The sequence below is a fragment of the Diplotaxodon limnothrissa genome, linkage group LG18, assembly GCF_057381915.1.
Source record: "Diplotaxodon limnothrissa isolate DT_005_m linkage group LG18, D_limnothrissa_male_GT1.1, whole genome shotgun sequence".
NCBI classification, from domain to species: domain Eukaryota; kingdom Metazoa; phylum Chordata; class Actinopteri; order Cichliformes; family Cichlidae; genus Diplotaxodon; species Diplotaxodon limnothrissa.
In genome coordinates, this window is record NC_140613.1 from 22,792,052 (window position 1) to 22,816,132 (window position 24,081).

At 40.9% G+C, this 24,081-nt stretch overlaps 1 protein-coding gene across 2 annotated transcripts in view; it reads left to right on the forward strand.

Annotated features, from left to right (window-relative positions):
• Positions 1–8: 8 nt before the first annotated feature.
• dnah9l (dynein, axonemal, heavy polypeptide 9 like) overlaps positions 9–24,081 on the forward strand; it is a 33,648-nt gene continuing 9,575 nt past the window's right edge. Inside the window, exons 1-65 of one of the 2 annotated variants that reach the window (XM_085378021.1) lie at positions 9–191; positions 318–653; positions 755–832; positions 918–973; positions 1,051–1,171; positions 1,275–1,444; positions 1,556–1,778; positions 1,865–1,981; positions 2,160–2,246; positions 2,371–2,529; positions 3,704–3,787; positions 3,906–4,064; positions 4,508–4,630; positions 4,897–5,019; positions 5,272–5,496; positions 5,608–5,826; positions 6,120–6,287; positions 6,415–6,540; positions 6,633–6,740; positions 6,833–6,964; positions 7,046–7,206; positions 7,649–7,805; positions 7,924–8,069; positions 8,187–8,303; positions 8,393–8,531; positions 8,907–8,999; positions 9,136–9,330; positions 10,142–10,219; positions 10,367–10,499; positions 10,828–10,955; positions 11,120–11,268; positions 11,377–11,527; positions 11,639–11,770; positions 11,857–12,030; positions 12,146–12,350; positions 12,739–12,904; positions 13,054–13,156; positions 13,486–13,623; positions 13,731–13,832; positions 14,135–14,296; positions 14,451–14,534; positions 14,884–14,993; positions 15,100–15,262; positions 15,379–15,502; positions 15,750–15,892; positions 15,986–16,147; positions 16,383–16,442; positions 16,538–16,711; positions 16,791–16,937; positions 17,166–17,279; positions 17,440–17,583; positions 18,289–18,471; positions 18,725–18,826; positions 18,946–19,080; positions 20,203–20,376; positions 20,512–20,644; positions 20,764–20,866; positions 20,998–21,120; positions 21,941–22,145; positions 22,506–22,670; positions 22,773–22,913; positions 23,057–23,227; positions 23,298–23,420; positions 23,512–23,705; positions 23,837–23,985. In XM_085378021.1, coding sequence (XP_085234147.1) covers positions 48–191; positions 318–653; positions 755–832; positions 918–973; positions 1,051–1,171; positions 1,275–1,444; positions 1,556–1,778; positions 1,865–1,981; positions 2,160–2,246; positions 2,371–2,529; positions 3,704–3,787; positions 3,906–4,064; positions 4,508–4,630; positions 4,897–5,019; positions 5,272–5,496; positions 5,608–5,826; positions 6,120–6,287; positions 6,415–6,540; positions 6,633–6,740; positions 6,833–6,964; positions 7,046–7,206; positions 7,649–7,805; positions 7,924–8,069; positions 8,187–8,303; positions 8,393–8,531; positions 8,907–8,999; positions 9,136–9,330; positions 10,142–10,219; positions 10,367–10,499; positions 10,828–10,955; positions 11,120–11,268; positions 11,377–11,527; positions 11,639–11,770; positions 11,857–12,030; positions 12,146–12,350; positions 12,739–12,904; positions 13,054–13,156; positions 13,486–13,623; positions 13,731–13,832; positions 14,135–14,296; positions 14,451–14,534; positions 14,884–14,993; positions 15,100–15,262; positions 15,379–15,502; positions 15,750–15,892; positions 15,986–16,147; positions 16,383–16,442; positions 16,538–16,711; positions 16,791–16,937; positions 17,166–17,279; positions 17,440–17,583; positions 18,289–18,471; positions 18,725–18,826; positions 18,946–19,080; positions 20,203–20,376; positions 20,512–20,644; positions 20,764–20,866; positions 20,998–21,120; positions 21,941–22,145; positions 22,506–22,670; positions 22,773–22,913; positions 23,057–23,227; positions 23,298–23,420; positions 23,512–23,705; positions 23,837–23,985 — 9,313 coding nt within the window. In that variant the 5' untranslated portion in view covers positions 9–47. Of the gene's footprint in view, positions 192–317; positions 654–754; positions 833–917; positions 974–1,050; positions 1,172–1,274; positions 1,445–1,555; positions 1,779–1,841; positions 1,982–2,159; positions 2,247–2,370; positions 2,530–3,703; positions 3,788–3,905; positions 4,065–4,507; positions 4,631–4,896; positions 5,020–5,271; positions 5,497–5,607; positions 5,827–6,119; positions 6,288–6,414; positions 6,541–6,632; positions 6,741–6,832; positions 6,965–7,045; positions 7,207–7,648; positions 7,806–7,923; positions 8,070–8,186; positions 8,304–8,392; positions 8,532–8,906; positions 9,000–9,135; positions 9,331–10,141; positions 10,220–10,366; positions 10,500–10,827; positions 10,956–11,119; positions 11,269–11,376; positions 11,528–11,638; positions 11,771–11,856; positions 12,031–12,145; positions 12,351–12,738; positions 12,905–13,053; positions 13,157–13,485; positions 13,624–13,730; positions 13,833–14,134; positions 14,297–14,450; positions 14,535–14,883; positions 14,994–15,099; positions 15,263–15,378; positions 15,503–15,749; positions 15,893–15,985; positions 16,148–16,382; positions 16,443–16,537; positions 16,712–16,790; positions 16,938–17,165; positions 17,280–17,439; positions 17,584–18,288; positions 18,472–18,724; positions 18,827–18,945; positions 19,081–20,202; positions 20,377–20,511; positions 20,645–20,763; positions 20,867–20,997; positions 21,121–21,940; positions 22,146–22,505; positions 22,671–22,772; positions 22,914–23,056; positions 23,228–23,297; positions 23,421–23,511; positions 23,706–23,836; positions 23,986–24,081 lie in introns of those variants that run through there. The other variant, XM_085378022.1, reaches the window with a different exon arrangement.

The window sequence follows — 24,081 nt, forward strand, 5'->3', positions numbered from 1 at the left end:
GTCGTGTCCAGAAGAGCAAAGCTAATGTGGAAGCAATCCAGGCCTTGATGGGTAAATTCAGCAGCCGGGCTTTCATTACCAGAAAGAGTCGTGATTCTACTCTCCTCGTTTTCGCTGACATTGAAGAGAGTGTTTCCAAACAGCATGCTCTCATTACTAGTACAGGGGAGCAGATACACAAACTACTGCAGGTATATTCATCGTATAATCTCCATGCTGGAGAGATGCTGTGCACACATTGCAAATGTTAACACAACCGATATTCATGTGTATGTTTATTTGGTGTTTAAACTTTTCATTCAACACATAATTTTCAGGAGAACCAGTCTCTCCTCAGTGTGACGGATCTTGACAGCAGTGAGTGGCATGCCTATACTGAGTATGTTGACAGGATGATCCTGGCAGGCTTCACCAGCGCAGTACGCTGCTCTCTGCAGTACCTCATGGACAATACAGATGCAGCTCAGCGTATTACACCTCTGTTTGAAGTCCAGTTGGTTCTCAACAGCAATGAGATGACCTTTGACCCTTCATTAGACTTGAGCCACACTGGTAACTTCTATGATATTGTGGATAAGATGGTGGGCAACATTACAAGCATGGCTTCCCTCATTCCTAGAGTGGCAAGTCACAAACAGCTGAGTAACTACCAGGTACCACACAGATTAGATTATAAATGCATATACATATACATACATATATTTCCATGTAAACAGACCCTTATCATAAGCAATCTTGATTTTCCATCTTGCAGGGTGACATTAATGAAATGGAGGATTTGTCAGACATGTGCCACATAATCCGCTCACGGGCACGTGCATCTGTCGCTAAGGTTAGTGACATTTTTTTATGGTCACATGTGGAAGATTATTTTATGAAGTTTACAGGCGAATAGTTGTGAAAGTGTTTATTTACAGGTCAGGGAGTACCAGGCATCATTTTCTAGCTACCGCTACCTCTGGACTGATGACAGGTCAGCTGTGTGTGGCTGTTTCTGATTTGTTTTGATTGTTAGCAAGTACAGAAATAATTTGTCTCATATGTTCACAGGTCTGAATTTATGAGACAGTTCCTACTTTATGGACATGCATTAAGTACAGAGGAAGCTGAGCTGTATGCCGACTACGAACTAAAGAAGAACCCACCCACCCTGGACAACTTTAAAGAACAAGTGTGTTCAACATTTGTGATCCATTTATGCTGTAACCTTGGTTTATTTCACTCACATTTGGAAAGCAATGCAACAATAATAACTGAATTATTCATTATTTCAGATCAATCTGTTTGAGTCACTGTATGTGCGAGTGAGCAAAATGGAGGACCGAAGGGTGTTTTGTGGTTGGCTACAGCTAGATATCAGACCCTTCAAGCACACACTGATGAATGTCATTAAAAAGTGGAGCTGGATGTTCAAAGAGCACCTTCTTAACCACGTGAACCAGAGGTCAGACACATAAAAGTCAAAATAAATAAAACTTTTTTATCATTTAAAAGACATTTTTTAAAGCCAGTCCTCTGAAACCTCACTTCATCTCCCTTCTTCTCTATTTAACAGTGTGAGGGAATTGTCCCAGTTTGTCCAGGACACAGCATGTGGCCTTTCCACCAAGGTGTCAGATGGCGATTATGCAGGCCTTGTGAAAATCATGGGGCACCTCATGGCCATACGAGACAGACAGATCAGCGACGAACAGCACTTCAAACCGCTCAAGTCTACCGCTGAACTTCTAAAGACCTACGGACAGCAGCTTCCAGAGAGTGTCTGCACACAGCTAGAAGTGTGAACCAATTCAAAAACACACATTTTTTCATTTATCATAGGCGATATGTACAGTTATCAGTGCTTCTTTCCCACACAACACAGGAGCTGCCGGAAAAGTGGAAAAGTGTCCGAAAAATTGCCTTCACGGTCAAACATGAGGTGGCACCACTACAGTCAAATGAGGTTTCAGTTATCCGCAGGAAATGTGTTCGGTTTGAGGTGAGGCTTTGTGTGATTGGGGTAGGATGTCAGTCTGGCAAAGAGCTCAATATCTGACACATAAAACCTCTTTCCTGCATTATATATATGAAACCCACACAGTGTCTGCAAAATGATAGACAGAAAGGTAGAGGCAGATATGCATTAATCCTTAATTTGCTATGATTTCATACTTTAGGTCAAACAGCATGAGTTCAGAGAACAATTTCGTTCAGAGTCAATCTTTAAAATCAGTGTGGAGGAGCCATATAAGCTTATTGATAAGGTGAGCAGGGGGCACATTTCTTTTAGTGTCTGTTAAAAGAGAAATCTTAACAGTACTTCTTTCAAATGTAGTACACAGTGTGTGATTAAAGAAAATTTAAATAACATATCAAAATTGCCTGCAGTGTAATCGAGGCGTAGCTACGATGGAGATGGAAATGAAGAAGTTGCAGGACACAGCTGATCTGTTTGAGGTCAGCTTCCCAGAATACAAGCAGCTGCAGCAGTGTCGCTCTGACATCATACTTGTCAAAGCAGTATGGGATATGGTCGTCTTTGTAAAGGTACGGTTGAACTCCAGAAAGTTGGGATGGTGTGTAATATGTAAATAAAAACAGGCAGTGATTTACAAATTTACAAATATCATTTTATTCTCTGTTGGACACAGAAAACATTTCATGTCATGAACTGAGGTGTGTGGCAGGCAGAGAGTGGACAGCTTTCTTAAATATCACAGCTTTTATTGTGCTGGCAAAAAAACAGAAATCAAAAGCTAAATAATGTGGACAGTGATGGGGCTGTAACAAACTAACTAAAGAGACTGACAGAGACTACACACACCATGAGGGTAGACACGACAAAGAACAGAGAGAGATGCAGAGAGTATATAGACAGAAGGGAATTAAGGCAGATTGAACACACCTGTGAACACAGCTGAACAGAATCTAAATAAAGAGACACAAGAAGCAAAACTGAGACAGAGACAGGAGCTCGATGCAGGGACCAGCGCTAAACATACATGGAAACATAACTGACTGGGGAGACAAAAGGATAAAACAGAAGATTATGGGCAGAGGAAAGCATAAACATGAGGAATAGGAAGGAAGACATATTAACTTGGAACGGAGATTGGGAAACCAGGTAGAACCCAGGAAGACCAGAGAGACATGACCAGGGAGACAGAAAGCGTTGAAAACACTGAGATACTGATGACACGACATGTAGATGAGACTAGGGCAGACCAGGCACAGAAAAGGGTACTCACGTAATCAAGAACCACGAAGTAGAAATATAAATAATGACAACTCATAGGCACTAGGAAATACTGAAGTCAGGACTAATACAGAACTAAAACCCTGAAAATCTTTTAATTCAAAAAGAATGAATCGCAAAACAAAACTCAAAATAGATCACAGCAGCATTTCTGGATCATGCTCACATGTGGCCTCTTCTTTGCATGACAGAGCTTTAACCTGTGTTGGTAGATGGCACAGTGAACTACACTCACAGAAAGGGATTTCCGTGTAATAAACATTATTTCAAGTTGAGGAACATTATTCTGAAAGTGTTGCATAATTTCTAAACACTTTATTTACATTTTACACACCATCCTGCCTTTTTGGAATTGGGGCTGTAAATACAAATATGCTATTTTTTTTAATACAAGGCAGGGTCTCCATAGTGAGTCACTGCATGCAAAATAATCAAATGATGCACTTAATCTCCTGCAAATCCTAGACCAGTATAGAGGATTGGACAAAGACTCCATGGAAAGAGATCAACGTTGAGCAGATGGACATGGAACTCCGGCGGTTTGCTAAAGTACAGTACAGCACTCTTCTCTGGATAGATACTTGAACTTTGATTCAGTTTAACTGTTTCATGTTTGAAACAAGAGTACCTTTTCAATAACTGTGAGTATGTCTGTTGTCTGTTGAAGGAGATGAAAATGCTGGATAAGGAGGTGCGTGTGTGGGATGTCTATATGGGTCTGGAATCAACAGTGAAAAACCTATTGACCTCTCTGAGAGCTGTCAACGAGCTGCAAAACTCAGCTGTCAGGGAGAGACACTGGCAACAGCTTATGAACACCACTGGGGTAGGGTATCTGTGCTGCTGATGCTACACAGTCTCTCATACCATCTGCTGTGCCATTTTTCATTTTGTTTGTTTGTCTGTGTGTCAATGAGATTATCCAAAAGTTACAAGTCCAAATTTCATTAAACTTGGTGGCGGAGTGGAGAATGTGTATGAGAACAGCCCATTAAATTTTGGTCCTCATACAGTTTTTTTCTTTAAATTTGTTAGCGCTTTGGTCTTGGCAGAGGACTGCCCCAAGTGCTCTTCTTGTTCAGTAACTTTTCATCAGTTTTACTCATGGTATATTATACTTGCCACTCTGTGGGGGTTAATCCATTCGTTTGGCTGTAGTTTTCATGCAGTGTGCTCTCATTGTTCTGCAGACACTTCTCTGGATTTGATGAACCCAGTTATCTGAAATTTGATCACACCCATAGTCTGCTTTTGTTTTTAAATCTTCAGGTTAGGTTTGTGATGGGTGAGGGCACCACCTTGGGGGACCTGCTGGAATTGCAACTTCATCGTGTGGAGGATGAGGTTAAAAACATAGTAGACAAGGCCGTGAAAGAAATGGCCATTGAGAAGGTAAGACACCAGACCAACCAGTTACTGTGTGATATATCTTGTAGTAGTGGATTATTGATGGATGGAATATTTAATTACTTAAGCACTCACTAGACTTTCATCATATTCTTAGAACAGATATTTATGAGCAGATTCAGAAAGCTGAACTCACAAATAATGACACACAAATAGGAATGAGCCAATGTTAACGAACGCGTTAGCTTGTTTTTTGGTTGTCTTTAAATGACAGGCGTCTTTGTGAAGTATCTGTCTTTGGGGTTTTTTAGGTTTTGGCAGAGATAACCCAGACATGGAGCATTATGTCGCTGTCCTATGAGACTCATGCCAGCACAGGAACCCCTCTGCTCAAAGCAGATGAGAATCTGATAGAGACGCTGGAGGACAACCAGGTGTGCCTGCCTGCTGCAGAATGTGATATGCAGTTTGCTTTATTCTTTCAAATTGCAATATTAACACCCCAGCGATCCATAATATAGTTTTAGTATGAACGGCTCGGGTTTATTACTGACTCCTCAAAGACTAGTTATATAAATGCATAGGCAATGGGGAATTTAAAAAATGTTCATGCAATTTCAAGAGCAGCTCATCAGGGCTTCTTTGTACAAATTGCCATTTAAAGTTACTGCTTCATTTCTTTTCAGGTGCAGCTGCAGAATATCCTGATGAGTAAGTACATAGAGTATTTCCAGGCAGAAGTAAGTGGATGGCAGAGGAAGCTGATGGTGGCAGACCTTGTCATCTCATCTTGGATGTCTGTCCAGAGGACCTGGGCCCATCTTAACAGCATCTTCACCAACAGCCATGACATCCGCTGCCAGCTGGCCAATGATGCTGAACGCTTTCAGGGAATACACACTGACTTTCAGGTAAATCATACCTCTGCCTACATATAGTGCCATGCTTGGCTACATATTTTTAGCATGTCTTTTTGCATTTCTCCCTTTATTTCCTTTGATTTGTTTGTTTGTTTTAATCAGAGTTTAATGACTGAGGTGGTCCAGAACAGTAATGTAGTAGATGTGACCAACAAGCCTGGCTTCCTGGAGAGCCTTGAGACCTTACAGCAGAGGCTGTCTCTGTGTGAGAAGGCCCTTGCTGAGTACCTGGAGACCAAGAGACTGACATTCCCCAGATTTTATTTTGTCTCTGCCTCCGATCTACTGGAGATTGTGTCTAAGGGAACACAGCCCAGACAGGTGATAGATTACATTTTAATCATGTTTTTCTAGAAAGAATCTATAAAGAGATTGTTAGCACGTTGTGGTTATCTGTACTTTATATACCAACTATATTTCAGTGTTATGGAGTGGAAAAAGTGAAAATGGAAAAACACAATAATGAAAGGCAAAAGAAATCTTTTTTTCTTTTTGATTTGTTATCAGAGATCAGGGTCTGTTAACGTCAGAGCTTTGTTAACATCATAGCCTATAAAACCAAACTCAAAAATAGTCTGTGTGTCTTTTGAATACACATATATATTTTTTTCCAGGTGACCCGACACTTGCTGAAGCTGTTTGACAATATAGCAGATCTTCGCTTCAAGGACTCAGACCGGGCCGAAGGACGGGGGGAGGAGGGGGAGGCAGTTGCGATAGGGATGTACAGTCGAGAGGGAGAATATGTTTCGTTCTCTGAGCCCTGTGTCTGCGAAGGACAGGTACTGTGAAAACAAAATGCGGTTTCTGTTTGTGGAAGTACATCAGCACCGTTTTATTTGAAAAATATGATATTGCATGCAATTCATTTTAGAGTTTTTTTCAAACATTTTTATTTTTTTTAATCAGGCAGAGTGTTGGTTAAGTGCTTTAGAAACCACCATGCGCTGTACAGTTCGAAAGGAGATACAGGAAGCTGTAGCTGCCTATGAGGACAAACCCCGAGACCAGTGGCTGTTTGACTACCCAGCCCAGGTCTGTTCATGCAAAGTCTGTAGATTTACAATTTTAACTTTATAAACATGCAAGCTATCTGCTGTACACCTCTGTTTCCCTTCCATCAACAGGTGGGGTTGACTGGTAGTCAGGTGTGGTGGGCGACAGATGTGGGCATTGCTTTTGAGAGGGTGGAGGAAGGATTTGAGACAGCTCTCAAGGACTACAACAAGAAACAGGTACTTCCATAATGTAAGATTTTATTAGGCTGGTAAGTGATCGTAGCATCATTGTATTTGTCAGTGATGTCTGCTGAATTCTGGTTTTCTAGATCACACAGCTCAACTTGCTAATCCACATGCTGCTTGGCGATTTAACCCCTGGAGACAGACAGAAAATTATGACTGTCTGCACTATTGATGTCCATGCTCGAGATGTGGTCGCCAATCTCATTACTCAAAAGGTACTGCGACTATTAGATATTATTTCAAATGAGTTTTGCATTAGTTAGCAGACCATCCTGATGCTGTTGTATGTCTCTAAGGTGACATCAGGACAGGCATTTGCGTGGCTGTCCCAGTTACGGCATCGCTGGGATGAAGAAATGAGACACTGTTACATTAATATCTGTGACGCTCAGTTCCAGTTTAGCTATGAATACCTGGGGAATACAAACAGACTGGTTATCACTCCACTCACTGACAGGTATGTGCACATACATGTTCTCCCGTAAGCCAAACCTTTGCAAAAGTATACAGAATGCATACATTAGTAATGATTTGTATTCTAAAGGGAGAGACTTACAGTAAGGGCACGCATAATTACTAGACTTGCTTTGCAACTAAAAACAAGGCCGCTTTACTTTAGCACTAAACATCTTAATGCTACAGTCAAGCTATGCAGAACGTGATAGTAGGCACCCATGCAAAATGTAAGTGCAAAGATTGAGATAGTTGTTATTTTAGAATAAAGCACAAATACTAAAATCTTGCATATTTGCTTTTTCTATTCACAATATCCACTATACTCAAATACATTACATTGTTGCTTTAAATCTACATTATTTTCAAATGCACAACTTCATTGAATCGAAATTATCTATTACTTTCTTTCTCCTGTGATTTAAATCTCAACCGTACCATGACAGGTGTTACATAACCCTGACCCAGTCCCTCCATCTGACTATGAGTGGTGCTCCATCAGGCCCAGCTGGCACTGGCAAAACAGAGACTACTAAGGACCTTGGACGCTCCCTGGGTATCATGGTATATGTGTTCAACTGCTCTGAACAGATGGACTACAAGGTAACCTGGACTGCACAGATGTTTCTTCTAGTGCCCGTTAATGTCACATTTATTCTTTTTTTTTTATGTTGTTATTGATATTTATTCCACCATTCAGCCATAGCATCTCATCCTCCAGTCTATAGGTAACATCTATAAGGGCCTGGCTCAGACAGGAGTGTGGGGTTGCTTTGATGAATTCAACCGGATCTCGGTGGACGTTCTGTCTGTGGTAGCTGTGCAAGTCAAGACTATACAGGATGCTGTACGCAACAAAAAACAGAGGTATTATGAGGAAATAATGACATGTATGTTGTAGCATCTATACATTTGTCTACTAATCCATTCTATATATTTTCTAAGCATCCATTTAGCAGCATGCATTTGTTGCTGTGTATGTAGGTTTCATTTTCTGGGGGAGGAGATTGAGCTGAAGCCAACAGTAGGAATCTTCATCACTTTGAACCCAGGTTATGCTGGAAGAGCAGAGCTCCCAGAGAACCTCAAGGCTCTATTCAGGTCTGATATGAGACAAAGAGGAGACTTTAGCGTGCAATGAATAGCAGCTATTATATGATTATTTATTGGTTAATTTTCTAAATGCTCAGGCCCTGTGCGATGGTGATCCCAGATTTTGAACTGATCTGTGAGATCATGTTGGTGGCCGAAGGATTCATAGATGCACGGCTACTGGCACGCAAATTCATCAGTCTCTACACTCTTTGTAAAGAGCTGCTATCCAAACAAGTGCGTACATACAAACAATTTGTCTGACTATTTCTTCAGGGGGTTTTCTGATGAGCGGAGGGAAGAAGAGGAATTTAATTTCGCTGTCAATGTTCTTATACGCATCAGAAGTGTGGTCCAGCTTTTATTAAAATGCAAAGTAGTGGTGGTGCTATTCATCAGATTATGGTTTTGTGTTTAGGTGTGAAGATTAGTCACCATAATCTTCCTATTTATATTCCAGTTCCTCTGTGTGTGATGTAGTGAATATAGTAAATAATAAAAATATCAACTATTTTTGCTTATACTGTGTAGAGTACTAGCTCTCAGCTGAAACTGGCTGTTTGTGTCCTTCTATTATAACATCAACAAACACTTAAATGCTTATTTTGTCAGGATCATTATGATTGGGGTTTGCGGGCTATCAAATCAGTGCTGGTTGTGGCTGGATCTCTGAAGAGAGAGGAGCGTAGCAGACCTGAAGAACAGGTGTGTATCTCTTCGCGATCACTAATGAGGGCTGTTCTTTACACTGAAGTGTTTCAGCTCTCATGGTTGTTTCCAGAAATTTGAGGTTGTCAGAAATTGCCTCATCAAAACTGTGCGTCCAATATTGTCTCACCAGGTGTTGATGCGGGCTCTTAGAGACTTCAACCTTCCTAAGATCGTGACGAGTGATGTTCCCATCTTCCTTGGGTTGATCAGTGACCTCTTTCCACAGCTGGATGTGCCCAGGAAGAGAGACCCAAAGCTAGAAAATGCTGTTCGCCAGTCAGTCAGTGAGCTGCGTCTGCAACCAGAGGAAAATTTCATACTTAAGGTTCATCTGTGTTTTTATTATATAGTATAGTTTATTTGGCAACACCTTTCGTTAGTGGTGGTAACGGTGAACAAACGTTAATTTTAGATTTCTCAGAATTGTGGGAAAAAGAAAAACAGTTGTTATGATAAAAATGTCAAAGGATTATTTTCCTTTTTTCCATCATTCTGTGAGCAACCGTGATGTGGTTTTCATACCGTGCATGGCCTGAGTCTGCAGACAGAGCACAGTGAAGGGATCTGTTACCCCGCTGTGAAGCTGGAGGTGTGGAGTCTGTCACCTGCAGCTCTTCATCTGACAGTTCACTGTGGCTGCTCCTCGTTCCATTTTTCCCTGCAGTATTTCCGTTTTTTGCAGGGAATAAGGAAATACAGACACACAGTTCATAAAGCTTCCAATATATAAACACTAATCAGTTGCCTCCTATTGTGTTCATTCAATTAGTGATTTAATAGACAAAAATCTGTAAAATCTAATAGAAGTATTAAATTAAGTGTTAAACTGCTTCTTTTTCAGTGGCATATGAGCAATGATAGTTAAGGATGATCTGAAATCAACATGCCAGATCACTTTACAAACACATTCATAAAGTTCTGAGCTAATTTTAACTTGGGGGAAATGCATAATTCCCACAGGTCAATAGAGGAACAATATATAAAGCTTTGTGGTTTGTAACATAAACTAATTGTTAATCATTTTGGTTGTATTTTTTTATTGTAAGGTGAGACAGCTCTCTGATTGAACTTGCAGTATTTTAGAGTTTGTTTTTTTTTTCAGAAATCCCACTATTAATGTGATTCCATGTTTGCAGGTGACCCAGCTGGAGGAGCTGCTGGCTGTTAGACATTCTGTATTTGTAGTTGGTGGCCCGGGTACTGGAAAAAGTCAGGTTAACTTAACTAATGAACATTTTTAAAACTGTTTATGTGTTTTTGTTTTTGTTTTAATATCTGTGTGATCCAACTTCTTATACCCAAAATATGCCCAAACATATTAACTAAAACTACTTATATAAATGATCTTGTTTACTTATCAGATCTTGAAGACCCTTCATAGGACTTATGCAAACATGAAGATGAAGCCCTTATGGAATGATATTAACCCTAAAGCTGTTACCACAGATGAGCTGTTTGGATACCTGCACCCTGCTACCAGAGAGTGGAAGGATGGTGAGAAGCAGGAGGATTATACAAAGGATTTAATGTGCAATAAATGATGATCAAGAGAACCAGTTTTTCCTCCAGAATTTGGGTCGCTGTCAAGTCTGATTTATTTTGGTGCCAAGACCATAATTTATTCCAAAGCCTCCTCTCAGAAATAATTAGAAAGTTAATGTACTTTTTCTATTTCACAGCCCACTCCTGTTTAAATAGGTTTCGTGTGCAATATTTTCATTACCAGTTCATTTCACAATTTTGCATTCAATACCTTTTTTGCTGCAGTGATGGTTTAGTATGTAAAAATGGATTTACCATATGTCACTGTTTCCTTTTACAGGTCTGTTCTCCTCTACCATGAGAGAGCTGGCCTCGGTGGGCCATGATGGACCCAAATGGATTGTTCTGGATGGGGATATTGACCCTATGTGGATTGAGTCACTCAACACAGTTATGGATGACAACAAGGTAAAAGATCATCACATGTTTTTTTGTCTTTCATCCAGGAGTTTGAATATGTCTCCAAATAAGTAATCAATTTCTGCCAATGCCAGTCATTAAGTTAGTGCATACTTTATATTTTTGAACCAGTGCTTGAGCTCCACTCCTTCTGCTTTTCCCTCCACATCCAGGTTCTGACACTTGCCAGTAACGAGAGGATCGGCTTGTCCTCGTCCATGCGTCTTCTCTTTGAGATCTCTCATCTGAAGGCTGCTACTCCAGCTACAGTGTCAAGGGCAGGAATACTCTATGTCAACCCACAGGACTTGGGTTGGAGCTCGTAAGACACACACAATGCTTAAATGCACGCATAAAATCACAGTCTTCTGTTTCTTTGATTTTCTTAAGGTTATCTTGGTTAGCAGAGCTGCCTTTACTGTGTTTTCAGTTATGTGACAAGTTGGATCGACACACGGCAAGCCCAGTCAGAGCGAGCCAACCTCACTATTTTGTTTGATAAGTACGTGCCATACTGTCTGGAACAAGTTCGCTGCAACCTGAAAACCATCACACCCATTCCAGAAAACAGCATGGTGCAGGTACATGTAGGGTTTTATGGATATCAAATGCAGCCTGCAGAGCCATAATATTATATTTTTCTGTTGTTATTGTTCAGTCACATGCAGCATTTCTGTGTTTTGCTCAATCAGACATTGTGCTCGTTGTTGGACTGCTTGCTGATTGAGGACAACACTCCAGCCGATTCTCCCAGAGAACTCTATGAGATCTACTTTGTCTTTGCCTGCGTCTGGGCTTTTGGAGGCGCTCTCTTTCAAGATCATGTGTGCAGTGACTAACTGTTCCTTCTAATCGTATCAGATAATTCACATTATTATACCATATAATGACAGTGTTTTTACCTTTATAGCTCAATGACTACCGTGCTGAATTTAGCCGCTGGTGGTCCAAAGAGATGAGAGCCGTAAAGTTTCCCTCACAAGGGACAGTCTTTGACTATTTCATTGACCCTGAGACTAAAAAGTTTACTCCGTGGAGTGAGAAGATGGTGCCATTTGAGCTGGAGCCTGATATTCCGTTACAGGTATGTTATTAGACTAATGAATGCGTGTGGTTGTCTACAGCAGGCCAGAGTGTCCTGTATAATTATAACATGTTGATTTAGATCTCTCAGCACGCTCATCCACTGTCTGTTTCAGACGGTGCTTGTCCACACTCCAGAGACCATCTGTCTCACCTACTTCATGGACCTTCTGCTTCAGAGAGGCAAACCTATCATGTTAGTGGGCAATGCAGGAGTGGGAAAAACTATTCTGGTGTCTGATAAAGTCGCTAAGCTGAAGGAGGATTACATAGTAGCAAAAGTTCCCTTCAATTACTACACTACATCTGCCATGCTGCAGCGTAAGAGTCTCTGAAATGAGCATACACAAACAGATTTTTTCACATGTGTATTTTTTATTAATTTAACAAATTGTATAATACATATAATAATCTAATAATTAGGGAAATATAATAAGACAAATTGAATAATCTGAAAAAAGGCTTCTAATGAGATATGTGTGCTTCCTGTCTATGCATTATGTTATTGTGGTAGTACTGTATCTAATTGTGTTTGCCTATTCATACTGATTGAATGGCACAGGCTTCATTAAAAAAAAATTCTGAGTTTCCCTGTATCTTCAATTCTTTTTTCCTTCAAATTTCAGTTCAGATTTTCAGTCAGTGAGTTTCTGTGAAGACTGTTGTCACTTTGTCATTTTCCTAAACTTGTGTATTAAATGTACTCCAGGCATCTTGGAGAAACCTCTAGAGAAGAAAGCTGGTCGTAAATTTGGCCCTCCCACCGCCAAGAGACTTATCTACTTCATAGATGACCTCAACATGCCTGAGGTGGATGTTTATGGGACTGTCCAGCCACACACCCTCATCCGCCAGCACCTTGATTACAGCCACTGGTAGGATAAGACGCACGTGATGGACTCGCATATTTATACTGCTTTCATACTGCCAAAGTGTACAAATACACATATATACCCTGTACACAACTGTTACACAGAGTTTAGTGCTTAGTGTGAATTTTAACCAACAGGTCTTTGTACTGTAGGTATGACAGACAGCGGCTGGTTTTGAAAGAAATCCATAACTGCCAGTATATCACCTGTATGAACCCAACAGCTGGAAGCTTCTCTATCAACCCCAGACTGCAGGTACTGCCACACATTTGCAAGTTCTTTATGCGTAAATTTTATTTGTTCATAAATGTTATTATCAAAATTCTCCTATCTACTGAAACTATACTCGATCACTATGGCTTTATACATAATTTCATTGAATACTTATTTAGAAAAATTAGTTTCAAAGGGAACCATGTTTATGTTTTCCTTTGAAACACAAAAGAAAAACAGCCAAAGACATGCAGAAACCTTTTTTTGGCTAATAAGAAAAATTTAAAGGTAGTTCAGAATGCAGCTTTCTCAGTTTAAGTGGGTCCAGCCACAGATTACTGTTGGTAAAATCTTTACTGCCTCCATTTCAGAGGCATTTCTCAGTGTTTGCAGTGCATTTCCCCGGTGCTGATGCATTAGCTACCATCTTCTCCAGCATCTTGTCAGCTCACTTTCTTCAGGGAGGGTTTAGCTACGGGGTCTCTCGCTCAGTTGGAACTCTCATTCAGGTACTGTACACTTACACTGCCAGTGCAGCATTCATTTCTATTAAAACTTGACTTGAGACAACATTTATCTGTTTCTGTGTCACTATCTTTTGATTCTCCTCAAACAGGCAGCTATCTGCCTGCACCAGAAAATTAGCCAGAACTTTCTTCCTACAGCCATACGCTTCCACTATATCTTCAATCTGCGAGACCTTTCCAACATATTTCAGGTAACACACTTTGCTCAGTCATCCAGAAAAAAATAAAAACATAAAAATATAACTGAAATAATACTTACTTCTGTTGAAGATCTTTTCCTTGAACTGCTTAAAAGGATGCTGTTGACTCCTTTTTTCACTCGTGGTAGCAAATACGAAAACGTCATATGAATCCATTTGCAAAACTGTCATTGGTGGCAACTTGCTTTAGATTTGACTTTTGTAGGAATGTTAATCCTGAAAAACTGAAAATTCTGGTGTCAAAAGTTCTCTCGTGGAATAGTTATGTGTTTATTAATACGATTTCTGTATAGGGCATCCTGTTTGCCTTGCCAGAAAGCATCCGTTACCCCATGGACCTGGTCCACCTGTGGCTGCATGAGAGCTCCAGGGTCTACTCAGACAAACTGATGGAAGAAAAAGATGTAGAACTCTTTGATAAAATCCTGTTGGACACTGGCAAGAGATATTTTGAAGTAAGACATGGGCGATTCAAATTGCAACCTTAATCTTAAAAATCTTTCAAAATGTAAGAGGTATCGCAGAAGTGATGCTTTTGGTATTTAGTATTAAAGCCAGCTATGGCATGTTCAGTATTTTCTTGTTTGTTTGTCCTGCCAAACTCTCCAGGGAATAGATGAGTCCATCTTTATCCACCAGCCTTTGGTGTACTGCCACTTTGCCCAGGGAGTGGGAGAGCCTCGCTATCACCAGGTCTGACACATTCACACACACACAAGCTAGTCTGCACTCCAAGTTCTTTATGGAGATTAAAATAAGAATTAAGAGTGTAGTCAAATACGTTATGGGAGTTTAATTGTTTATTACTTGAATCTGTACTGTAGCATACTTATTTAGTGGCCTCCAGATGTGTCGTATCTGCTCTGACAGAAACCAGAAATGAGGATAACTGTATTGTCGCTAGCAAAAAGATTGCCTGTCTTTGATATGTGTGTGGCAACTTAGTTTCATTGTATATGGAATTTACCACGTAGATACAGGTTAGTGCTGGCTTTCCTCAAGAGAGACAAGTTTATTTGTTTTATTTCTCCTTTCTTGTCAGGCTTCAGACTGGGAGAAGCTCCAGAAGACATTGGCTGATGCTCTAGAGCACTATAATGAGTTGCACGCTGTCATGGACTTGGTACTGTTTGAAGAAGCGATCCAGCATGTGTAAGAGACACACACAGACACAAACTAACATGCACAAAGAAGAATTTACAAAGCAAATGTAAACCACAGGCAAGAAACACACCATCAGTTCTGTGTTTGTACCCAGGTGTCGCATCAGTCGTATACTGGAGGCCCCCTATGGTAATGCCCTGCTGGTTGGAGTTGGTGGGAGTGGGAAGCAGAGCCTGTGTCGACTGGCTGCTTTCCTCAGCATGCTGGAGGTTTTCCAGATCACGCTGCGTAAAGGTTATGGAATCAATGACCTCAAAGTAAATATGCACTTCCACATGCAAAACACGGTTGTATATCATAACACATCTGTTTTGAATGATTTGGGATGGGTTTTTTTTCCCTGCTTTGTGTTTGCTGCAACCCTTGTCTGCAGAGTGACATAGCTGCATTGTATATAAAGGTGGGGGTGAAGAATATTGGGACAGTGTTTCTTCACACAGATGCCCAGATTCCAGATGAGCGCTTCCTGGTGCTGATCAACGACATGCTGGCCTCAGGTTTGGATACACAGACCGGAACTGAGATAACTGAGATTTCTGCTTTAATAGCTGTCAGATCTAAGAAATGAATGTCATTTCTGCAAAAACTATTTTTGGATGGTGTCAGTGGCTTTGAGAGCATAGAGTTGTGCATTTGAATAGATAGCAAAGAAGGCTCATTTGGTCACATAGACCTGCTCCAAGTAAGAGTGACTATATAAGAAAGAACAAATACACAGTGAGCTCGCATTCTTTGCATTTGTAGGGGATATTCCTGACCTTTTTAGTGATGAAGAAGCAGATATGATTGTTTCATCAATCCGTATGGAGCTGAGGGGATTAGGACTCATAGATACCAGAGACAACTGCTGGAGCTTTTTCATCGAAAGGATACGAAGACAGCTCAAGGTCTATAATGCAAACCATGTAGAAACCATGATGTAATGATTAGTGTTGATAGTCATCTCACCTTCTCCTTTTGTCACCCTTTCTGCCCTCCAGGTCGTCTTATGTTTCTCTCCAGTTGGATTCACGTTAAGGACACGTGCACGGAAGTTTCCAGCCCTAGTAAACTGCACAGCCATAAACTGGTTCCACTCTTGGCCTCAGCTTGCTCTGCAGTCCGTCAGCTCTACTTTCATAGAGAAAATACCTGGACTGGAGGTGCTTCTTGTTTAAATTCTGTGATACAATCTAAAGCTGCTTTTAAAAGTACTAACTCTGATGCTGATTATGCAAGTGTTTCAAATAGTAGATACCTAATAAGCATAAATAGGAACTAAAATAACTATTAACGTAGACACATGTCTATAGCTACTTTTATGTGAATTAATCAAATAAGAAGGTTCTTCTTACTCTCTCAGTGAAGTGAGTCAATGTGTGTGTTCATACTGTGCAGCCAAATGTGAGAGCATCTATCAGTGAGTTCATCTCCTACGCTCACACGAGTGTCAATGAGGTAAGAGCTGCTGCACAGCACTGCGAGCGATGACCTCTCTTGATGTCTTCTTTGATACGATTTCTTGGTTTCCTTGTTGTGAATTCACCTCACAGGTGAGTGTCAAATACCAGCAGAATGAGAAGCACTTCAACTATACCACGCCAAAGAGTTTCCTAGAGTTTATGAAGTTGTACGACAACCTGTTGAGAAAGAAACGCACAGAGCTGACTCAGAAGATGGAAAGATTAGAGAATGGACTTCAAAAACTGCTGACTACCGCGTCACAGGTCAGGGGGGAAAAAACACCACATTGCACCAGTGTATACAAAAGTTTGTGTTTCTTGTTCTTACTTATTTTTTCTTTAGGTGGAGGACCTCAAAGCCAAGTTAGCAGTGCAGGAGGTAGAGCTGTGGCAGAGAAACACAGATATCGAAGCCCTCATTGCTAAAATAGGACAACAGACAGACAAGCTCAACCAAGAGAGAGCTGTAGCTGATGCTGAGGAGCAGAGGGTAAGAGTGTGATTCTAGGGCCTCTCGAGCAGCAAAATGACAGACTTAACGCCATGTATTTTCAGAATTACTGCACATTTTGAGGTTCATTTTAAACCACTTTGTCAATGAGAGGGCCATTAGAGAAGAGAGGGCAGAGAAGTAATAACATAGGTCTGAAACAAGCCAAACTTTCAGTAATCCATTCACAGCATACACACACACGCGTGTTGTATTTTTGTGATTCAGGTGGCAGCAATCCAAGCTAAAGTGACCAAACAGCAACAGGAGACTGAAGAGGACTTGGCGAAGGCTGAACCTGCCCTACAGGCAGCCAACACAGCTCTCAATACACTCAACAGAGTAAAACACTTGCACACACATAAAGTTTTACTTCATTTCATTCGATTTATTTTATGAGTCCATTGCAAGCATAAAAGAAATCTAATAAAGTTGTCCTGAGCTCAGGCCCCTGATTAAAAATGTGGGCGTTTGTGCATTCGTGTGCATCTGTTTGATCTAGTTAAACCTGACAGAGCTGAGGACGTTTCCCAACCCTCCAGCCATCGTCACCAACGTCTCAGCAGCTGTTCTAGTGCTACTGGCTCCTCAAGGCCGAATCCCCAAAGATCGCAGCTGGAAAGCTTCCAAGGTGGTCATGAGCAAGGTGATACGATTTTTAGGTTTTAGTTTTCCTTCATTTAATGGCTTGAGACCGCCAAAGTAAATCCATTTTAGGTTAATGTTATGGTAGATCTGGCGACCTGTCCGTGTACTGTATGTAACCTTTCATATGAAAGTTAGGATAGGCTCCAGTCCCCCTGCAAACCCGAACTGGATACACTATTAGAAAAATAAATGGATGAATGAAAACCAAAAAACGAATACAGAACCAAAAAAAAATCTCTCTAATCATCTGAGATAAAAAATATTTAACATTTAAAACACGACCTTCTCTTTTAGTCTTCATCCTTGCACAACTCTAATTTAATATTGATTGCGACTGCAGTTATTTTGTTGTGTGACTGTTGGCACTTTTCAATCTGATATACTTTATACTTTGATGAACCCATTCATATTTAATTTTTGTAATATAGGTTCTTTCATATTGTTAATATCTCCTGTGTTGTTGATACCGCCTTGCCTCAAAAACTCTTTTTTTTAAAGAGAGGTTTAACCTGTGAGGAACTATGCTGGTTGAAAAAAGTAACAACTAAAGCAATGTTCACACTCTGTAGATCAGATATGGTTTTTTTTAGTTAATTCTACTTTTTGACTCAGGATTTAGAATTCAAAAATGTTGAAAAATATTTTGTTAATTTGAAACCCTTTGATCTAACGCGCACCCGTTTGCACACAAATGCTTGTGCAGGTGGATGACTTCCTGCAGGCTCTGGTAAACTTTGACAAAGAGAACATCCCTGAGGCCACGGTGAGGTGTGTGAGAGATGAATACCTCAGTGACCCAGAGTTCAACCCTGACTTTGTAAAACAGAAATCCTCTGCTGCTGCGGGCCTTTGTGCATGGGTGATCAACATCATCCGCTTCCACGAGGTACACATCTAAACCATCTGCCACATATATTTAGTGTCATCCAAGCTAATCCATTTGCTATATTTTTTTCTGTGTAAAACACTTTGAGTTTGTTGTTTGATTTGTTTTTTTGCCTTTTTCCCCAAAACTTGTGCTGCCTTGGATAGATTTTTGTAAGTTCATCTCTTCTCTTATTTCTTTATTATAGGATGTTCCTTATAACAAAGGTTATACTGTACTTTAGTTTCAGCTGTAAGGATGTTCTTGTTTCCAGGTGCTCTGCGAGGTAGAGATGAAGAGAATGTGTCTGACTCAGGCTAACGCTGATTTGGCTGAGGCTGCTGAGAAGCTAGACGCCCTGCGGAAAAAACTAGCTGTACGTCTGTTTAAATTGGACAGATTGGATTATTTGGTGCTTGACAACAAAATTAATTAGTTATTTGCAAATGCCAGCATTCATAATATTTTCATCTGTTCCTTTTTCTCCTTTCTCAGGAGCTGGATAGCAGTCTGGAAACTCTGAAAATAGCTTTTGAGAAGGCAACATCAGAGAAACTTCGCTTTCAGGAAGAGGTCAACCGCACAAACAAGACAATAGAGCTAGCTAATCGGCTGGTCAAAGGACTAGAGGTAAGTATACAATGCTGTGCAAAAGACTTAAGCCACCTCTCATTTCTTTATATTCTGCTGGGGAAAAAGGGAAATGGATTCAGTGATTTACTTAAAAATGTTCTGACCTACATGGAAATACAGTATAGGCAAAAACAGACTTTGCCTGCTATGACTACCTTTATTGTGCAACACAGCCTAAACTCTCTCAAGAAGCTCCAGTAGTCTTCAGGAAAAGCTCTCCAGGCAGCTTGAAGGACATTGAAAGCTCTTCTTTGGATGTTGGCTGACTATTGTTCTGTTGTGTCCAGATGATCCCACACTGCTTCAATAATGTTGATGTCCAGGCTCTGATAGTGTTAATTGTGCGTTTTTCTATCCATTTATGCTTTTACTGCATATGAAGTGCATTGAGGATTCTTGTCACGCTGAGGAATTAAGTAATCATTTGAACCACAAATGTGACATTTGTATTCATGACTCCATCAGACCTGTTGTCACTGATTTTCAGTCCAGTTCTTGTGTATTTGTCATACAAATACACAAGTATTTGTATGTCTTTTCAGTCTTTTCCCCCAGTTTCCCCTCTTTAATAAGGGGAACCTCTTAGTCTCAGCGACCCCTCCACTGAGACTATTTCTGAATATGCTTCAAGGAACAGTTCATTTAAGGGCTAGATGCATCTCTCGGATCCTGTGTCATTGTTTCTGTGTTTTGTGTCTTTGTTAAATTTTTTCTTATTTCTTGAGGACACTGTTCAGATACTGTTCATGTGCTTTAGATTGTTTTTTAATGCCTGCCACTTCTTTTGCCCTCCACTTGCCAGGTTTCCCTCAATTTTTTTAGGGACACACTACACACCATGCTGCTGCCAGTTTTTGGGGCTAATAGCTCTAATACTATTTTATTCCTGTCAAACTGTGTTATCTTTGCATTTTTGGTAGATTTAACTGAAGAGATAAAAACAAATTATGTGTTTTTGTAGGCTGCTAGTAACAATAAACCTAAGGATTCAAAAGCAGCCAATATCCAAAGAAAAAATATGAAAGACCTTCAGAAATCTTGGGTTACTATTGCTCAAGACCATTTTAAAAAGCTGTCTGAGTGTTACACAGAGCAGCTGTGTCTGTGTGTGTTTTTCAGAGTGAGAACGTGCGCTGGGCTCACTCAGTGGCTCAGTACCATGAGCAGGAGGAAACACTTTGTGGGGACGTCCTTCTAACCGCAGCCTTCATCTCTTATGCCGGATCCTTCTCAAAGAAGTACAGGAAAGAGCTGCTGGACAACCTCTGGATGCCGTTCCTACACAGCCAGAAGGTTTAAAATCTTAAAACACTGAGATATTTCTTTTAGTTTTCTTCTGCAAATGCAGTTATTCCCTCCAGTATCTTTGCCGTTCCACAACAGATTGTGTCTTATTTCTCTATGAACACACACCACTGTTTCTATCAGATGTCCATTCCCATGACGGAGGGCTTAGATCCAGTGTTGATGTTGACTGATGATGCAATGGTTGCCCAGTGGAACAATGAAGGCTTACCAGGAGACAAAATGTCTACCCAGAATGCCACCATACTTACTAACTGTGAGTGGAGTTTTTCACTTAGTGTAACTGGCTTTTTATAACAAACATTACAAACGCTACGGTACTAGGTTTTCTTCTTAGCACATCTCTGTGTATAAATAAGGAGTTTATTGTTGCAGGTGAGCGCTGGCCTCTCCTTATCGACCCTCAGCTGCAGGGCATCAAATGGATTAAGAGTCGCTATGGTAACAGCCTCAAGGTTGTCAGTCTGGGGCAGAGAGGGTGAGCGTTTCCTTTGTTGATGCTTGCTTGAGGCCTCGAGGATGTGTAAATTTGTTTAGTAGCAATTCAGAAATAATAACAGTGCTACAATTTCTACAGTTTTTATAAATTAATCTTAAATGTTGTTCCAGATATGTAGATGTTATTGAACAGGCTGTAGTGGCAGGGGACACTGTCCTCATCGAGAACCTCGAGGAGACCATTGACCCCGTTATTGACCCACTTCTGGGTCGACACACAATCAAGAAGGGCAGGTAATTGCTGTGATCGAGTTTTTCTCCTTTCTGCAGATGCTTTAAGAACTGGACTAAATTTGTAGATGCAGTTATTTTGGGTTCAGGGTAACAACATTTCCACACAGATATTAGTGAATGAAGCCCAATTTAAGGGAAAGCTTTTTCCTTGAAGAATTACTGCATTACTTGGTTAAGTACTCACCTAGCCATCAGGGCAGATAGTAGCAGATAAGGACACAGAAAAACAAAAGCCCCGTAAAAACAAAATCTGCCAGTAAAGTACAAAAAAAGATGTTGTTATAGATTAAACGTGACCTAGAAAAGAAACTGTAAGACTCCAGGAGAATTCAATCAATTTTCACATATTTATTAAAAAATGAACACATGAACAGAGCTGATGTGTTTCATCAGAAATATATTGATCTATGTTCAGTCCTGTCTGTAGGGTTTTGTGAACCTTTCAATACATGTTTACACGTTGAAAGCAGACAAGGTGGTATAAGGGTTATGGATCAGAAGGAAGAAGTGGTGGGTAAATTCAGAAGGAGAAAATGGTTAGGAGGCTGGTGGGGGTGGGATGGTAGAGAGTGGGTAAAGAGAGAGGATAATTGGAAGGGTGGGTGGGGGGGTCTAAGGAGGTATGGGGAAAAGTGGGTAAGGTAGAAAGGAGGGAAAGGGGTAGGGGTGGGGTATAAGGAAGTAAGGATCTTATCACTTATCCACAACTTGCTCATCAATGCCACTTTTCCATGTATCGAAGATCATTCATATGACACTGGGTTCATTCATTTTATCATGCTCTACTCTCTTCTTCTTCCTTGCTACTACGCTGCTACAGTTGTATAAAGGTTGGAGACAAAGAGTGTTTCTTCCACCCAGCCTTCAGACTGATTCTCCACACTAAGCTGGCTAGTCCTCACTATAAGCCAGAGATTCAAGCCCAGACCACCCTCATTAATTTCACAGTGACCAGAGATGGATTGGAGGACCAGCTCCTGGCCCAGGTGGTGAATCAAGAGAGGCCAGACCTTGAGCAGCTTAAGGTAGAGTGGAACAGTTGATGGAGTTCTCTGTTGATCAGTCTGTCCTTTTTGTACTGCCTGTCCGGGTCCGGCAGTCTAAGAGTTTAAGAAACGTTAAGGCCTTCCTCTCGCCAACCACTGCCTTTTGCTTCACATGGGGGCAGCATGCAATCTCCCACTTAATGCCTTCCTCTCTTGTGTACAAGACCCGGGTTACCTGAACTCGATTTGCTGTTTGGTATTTAGCTGTCCCAGTGCATGTTGGAGTTCATCGTTTAATGAGGCCAGCTGGCATTATTTCATCTCTGTTGCAGGTTTTGGTTTTCATCATTCTGGTTCCATTTATGCTTCTTTTTATATATTTGCATCGTCTTCCTACAGAGTGAACTGACAAAGCAGCAGAACATGTTTAAGATTGAGCTGAAGCTTCTGGAGGACGAGCTGCTAACCCGGCTGTCTGCTGCAGAGAGTAACTTCCTTGGTGACAATGTGCTGGTGGAGAAGCTTGAGACGACAAAGCACACTGCTGCTGAGATTGAGATGAAGGTATCAGGTTACATGTCTGCGTTGTTGCAGTAAAATGAATGGTTAACCTACTTTTTACTCCCTTTCATATTTTTTCTTTTTTCTGTCATCTCTCATTCGCAGGTTCTGGAAGCAAAAGTTAACGAAGTAAAGATAAACGAGGCCAGAGAGCACTATCGCCCTGTTGCTGTCAGAGCTTCTCTGCTCTACTTTATCATGAATGATCTTAACAAGATCAACCCCATGTACCAGTTCAGCCTCAAGGTAACCAGAAGCAAATATAGGACCTGACCACAACCTAGGAACCAACAACTGAATTTAACATAAGATGTAAAATATCCAAATTTATGTGAAATTATGCAGCAAACAAATACATCCTACGAATTGATTTGTCCTTTTGTTCTCAGGCCTTTAACGTTGTTTTCCACAAAGCAGTGGAGCTGGCAGAAGCCTGTGACGACGTAAACAGCAGAGTAAACACTCTCATAGACTGTGTTACATACTCCACCTTCAACTACATCAGCAGGGGACTATTTGAGAGAGACAAGCTCACCTTTACGGCACAGCTGGCCTTCCAGGTGTGTGTGTGTTTGTGGAAGGGTTAGACAAAGACTGTGTTTGTCCCTGACTGTGTTCTCCCTATTTCAGTTGCTCCTGATGAGTAAGGAGATAGTTGTGAGAGAGTTGGACTTCTTGCTGCGTTTTAACATTGACCACAGCTACATCAGCCCCCTTGACTTTCTTTCCAACTCGGCCTGGAGCGCCATCAAGGTTCACAGGCACATACACGCAGCATTTATTTTTGTTGGCATTTGAATTGCAATGCAAATCAAAAACTGCTCTCTCTCTTGTATCGGTCCAGGTTATGAGTTTCACTGATGAGTTTCGTGGTCTGGATCGGGATATTGAAGGTTCACCCAAGCGCTGGAAGAAGCTGGTGGAGTCAGAGTGTCCTGAGAAGGAGAAGTTTCCTCAGGAGTGGAAGGGAAAAAGCTCGCTGCAGAAACTGATCATGATGAGAGCCCTGAGGCCTGACCGAATGACCTATGCTCTAAGGTGATGAGGATTTGTTTTCCTGCTTGTTTAACTGTGTTTTTGTCTTTTCTATTTTTTAAGTGTATTTCCATATAAGGACTATTAAAAGCAGTGTTTGTTCATTCGTTTATGTCAATATAACCCGACTCTAGGAACTTTGTTGAAGAGAAGCTCGGTGTGAAGTATACAGAGGGACGAAAGACTGAATTTGCAAAGTCCTTTAGAGAAAGTGGTCCTTCCTCCCCTATTTTCTTCATCCTCTCCCCAGGAGTGGACCCACTTAAAGATGTCGAATCGCTGGGTACTGTTCAGAAAGCTGCATGCATCCAAACACAACTGCCTGATCGCACACTGTAATGTGTTGATTTATTAATAATTTAAGTGTCCAGCCATTTCT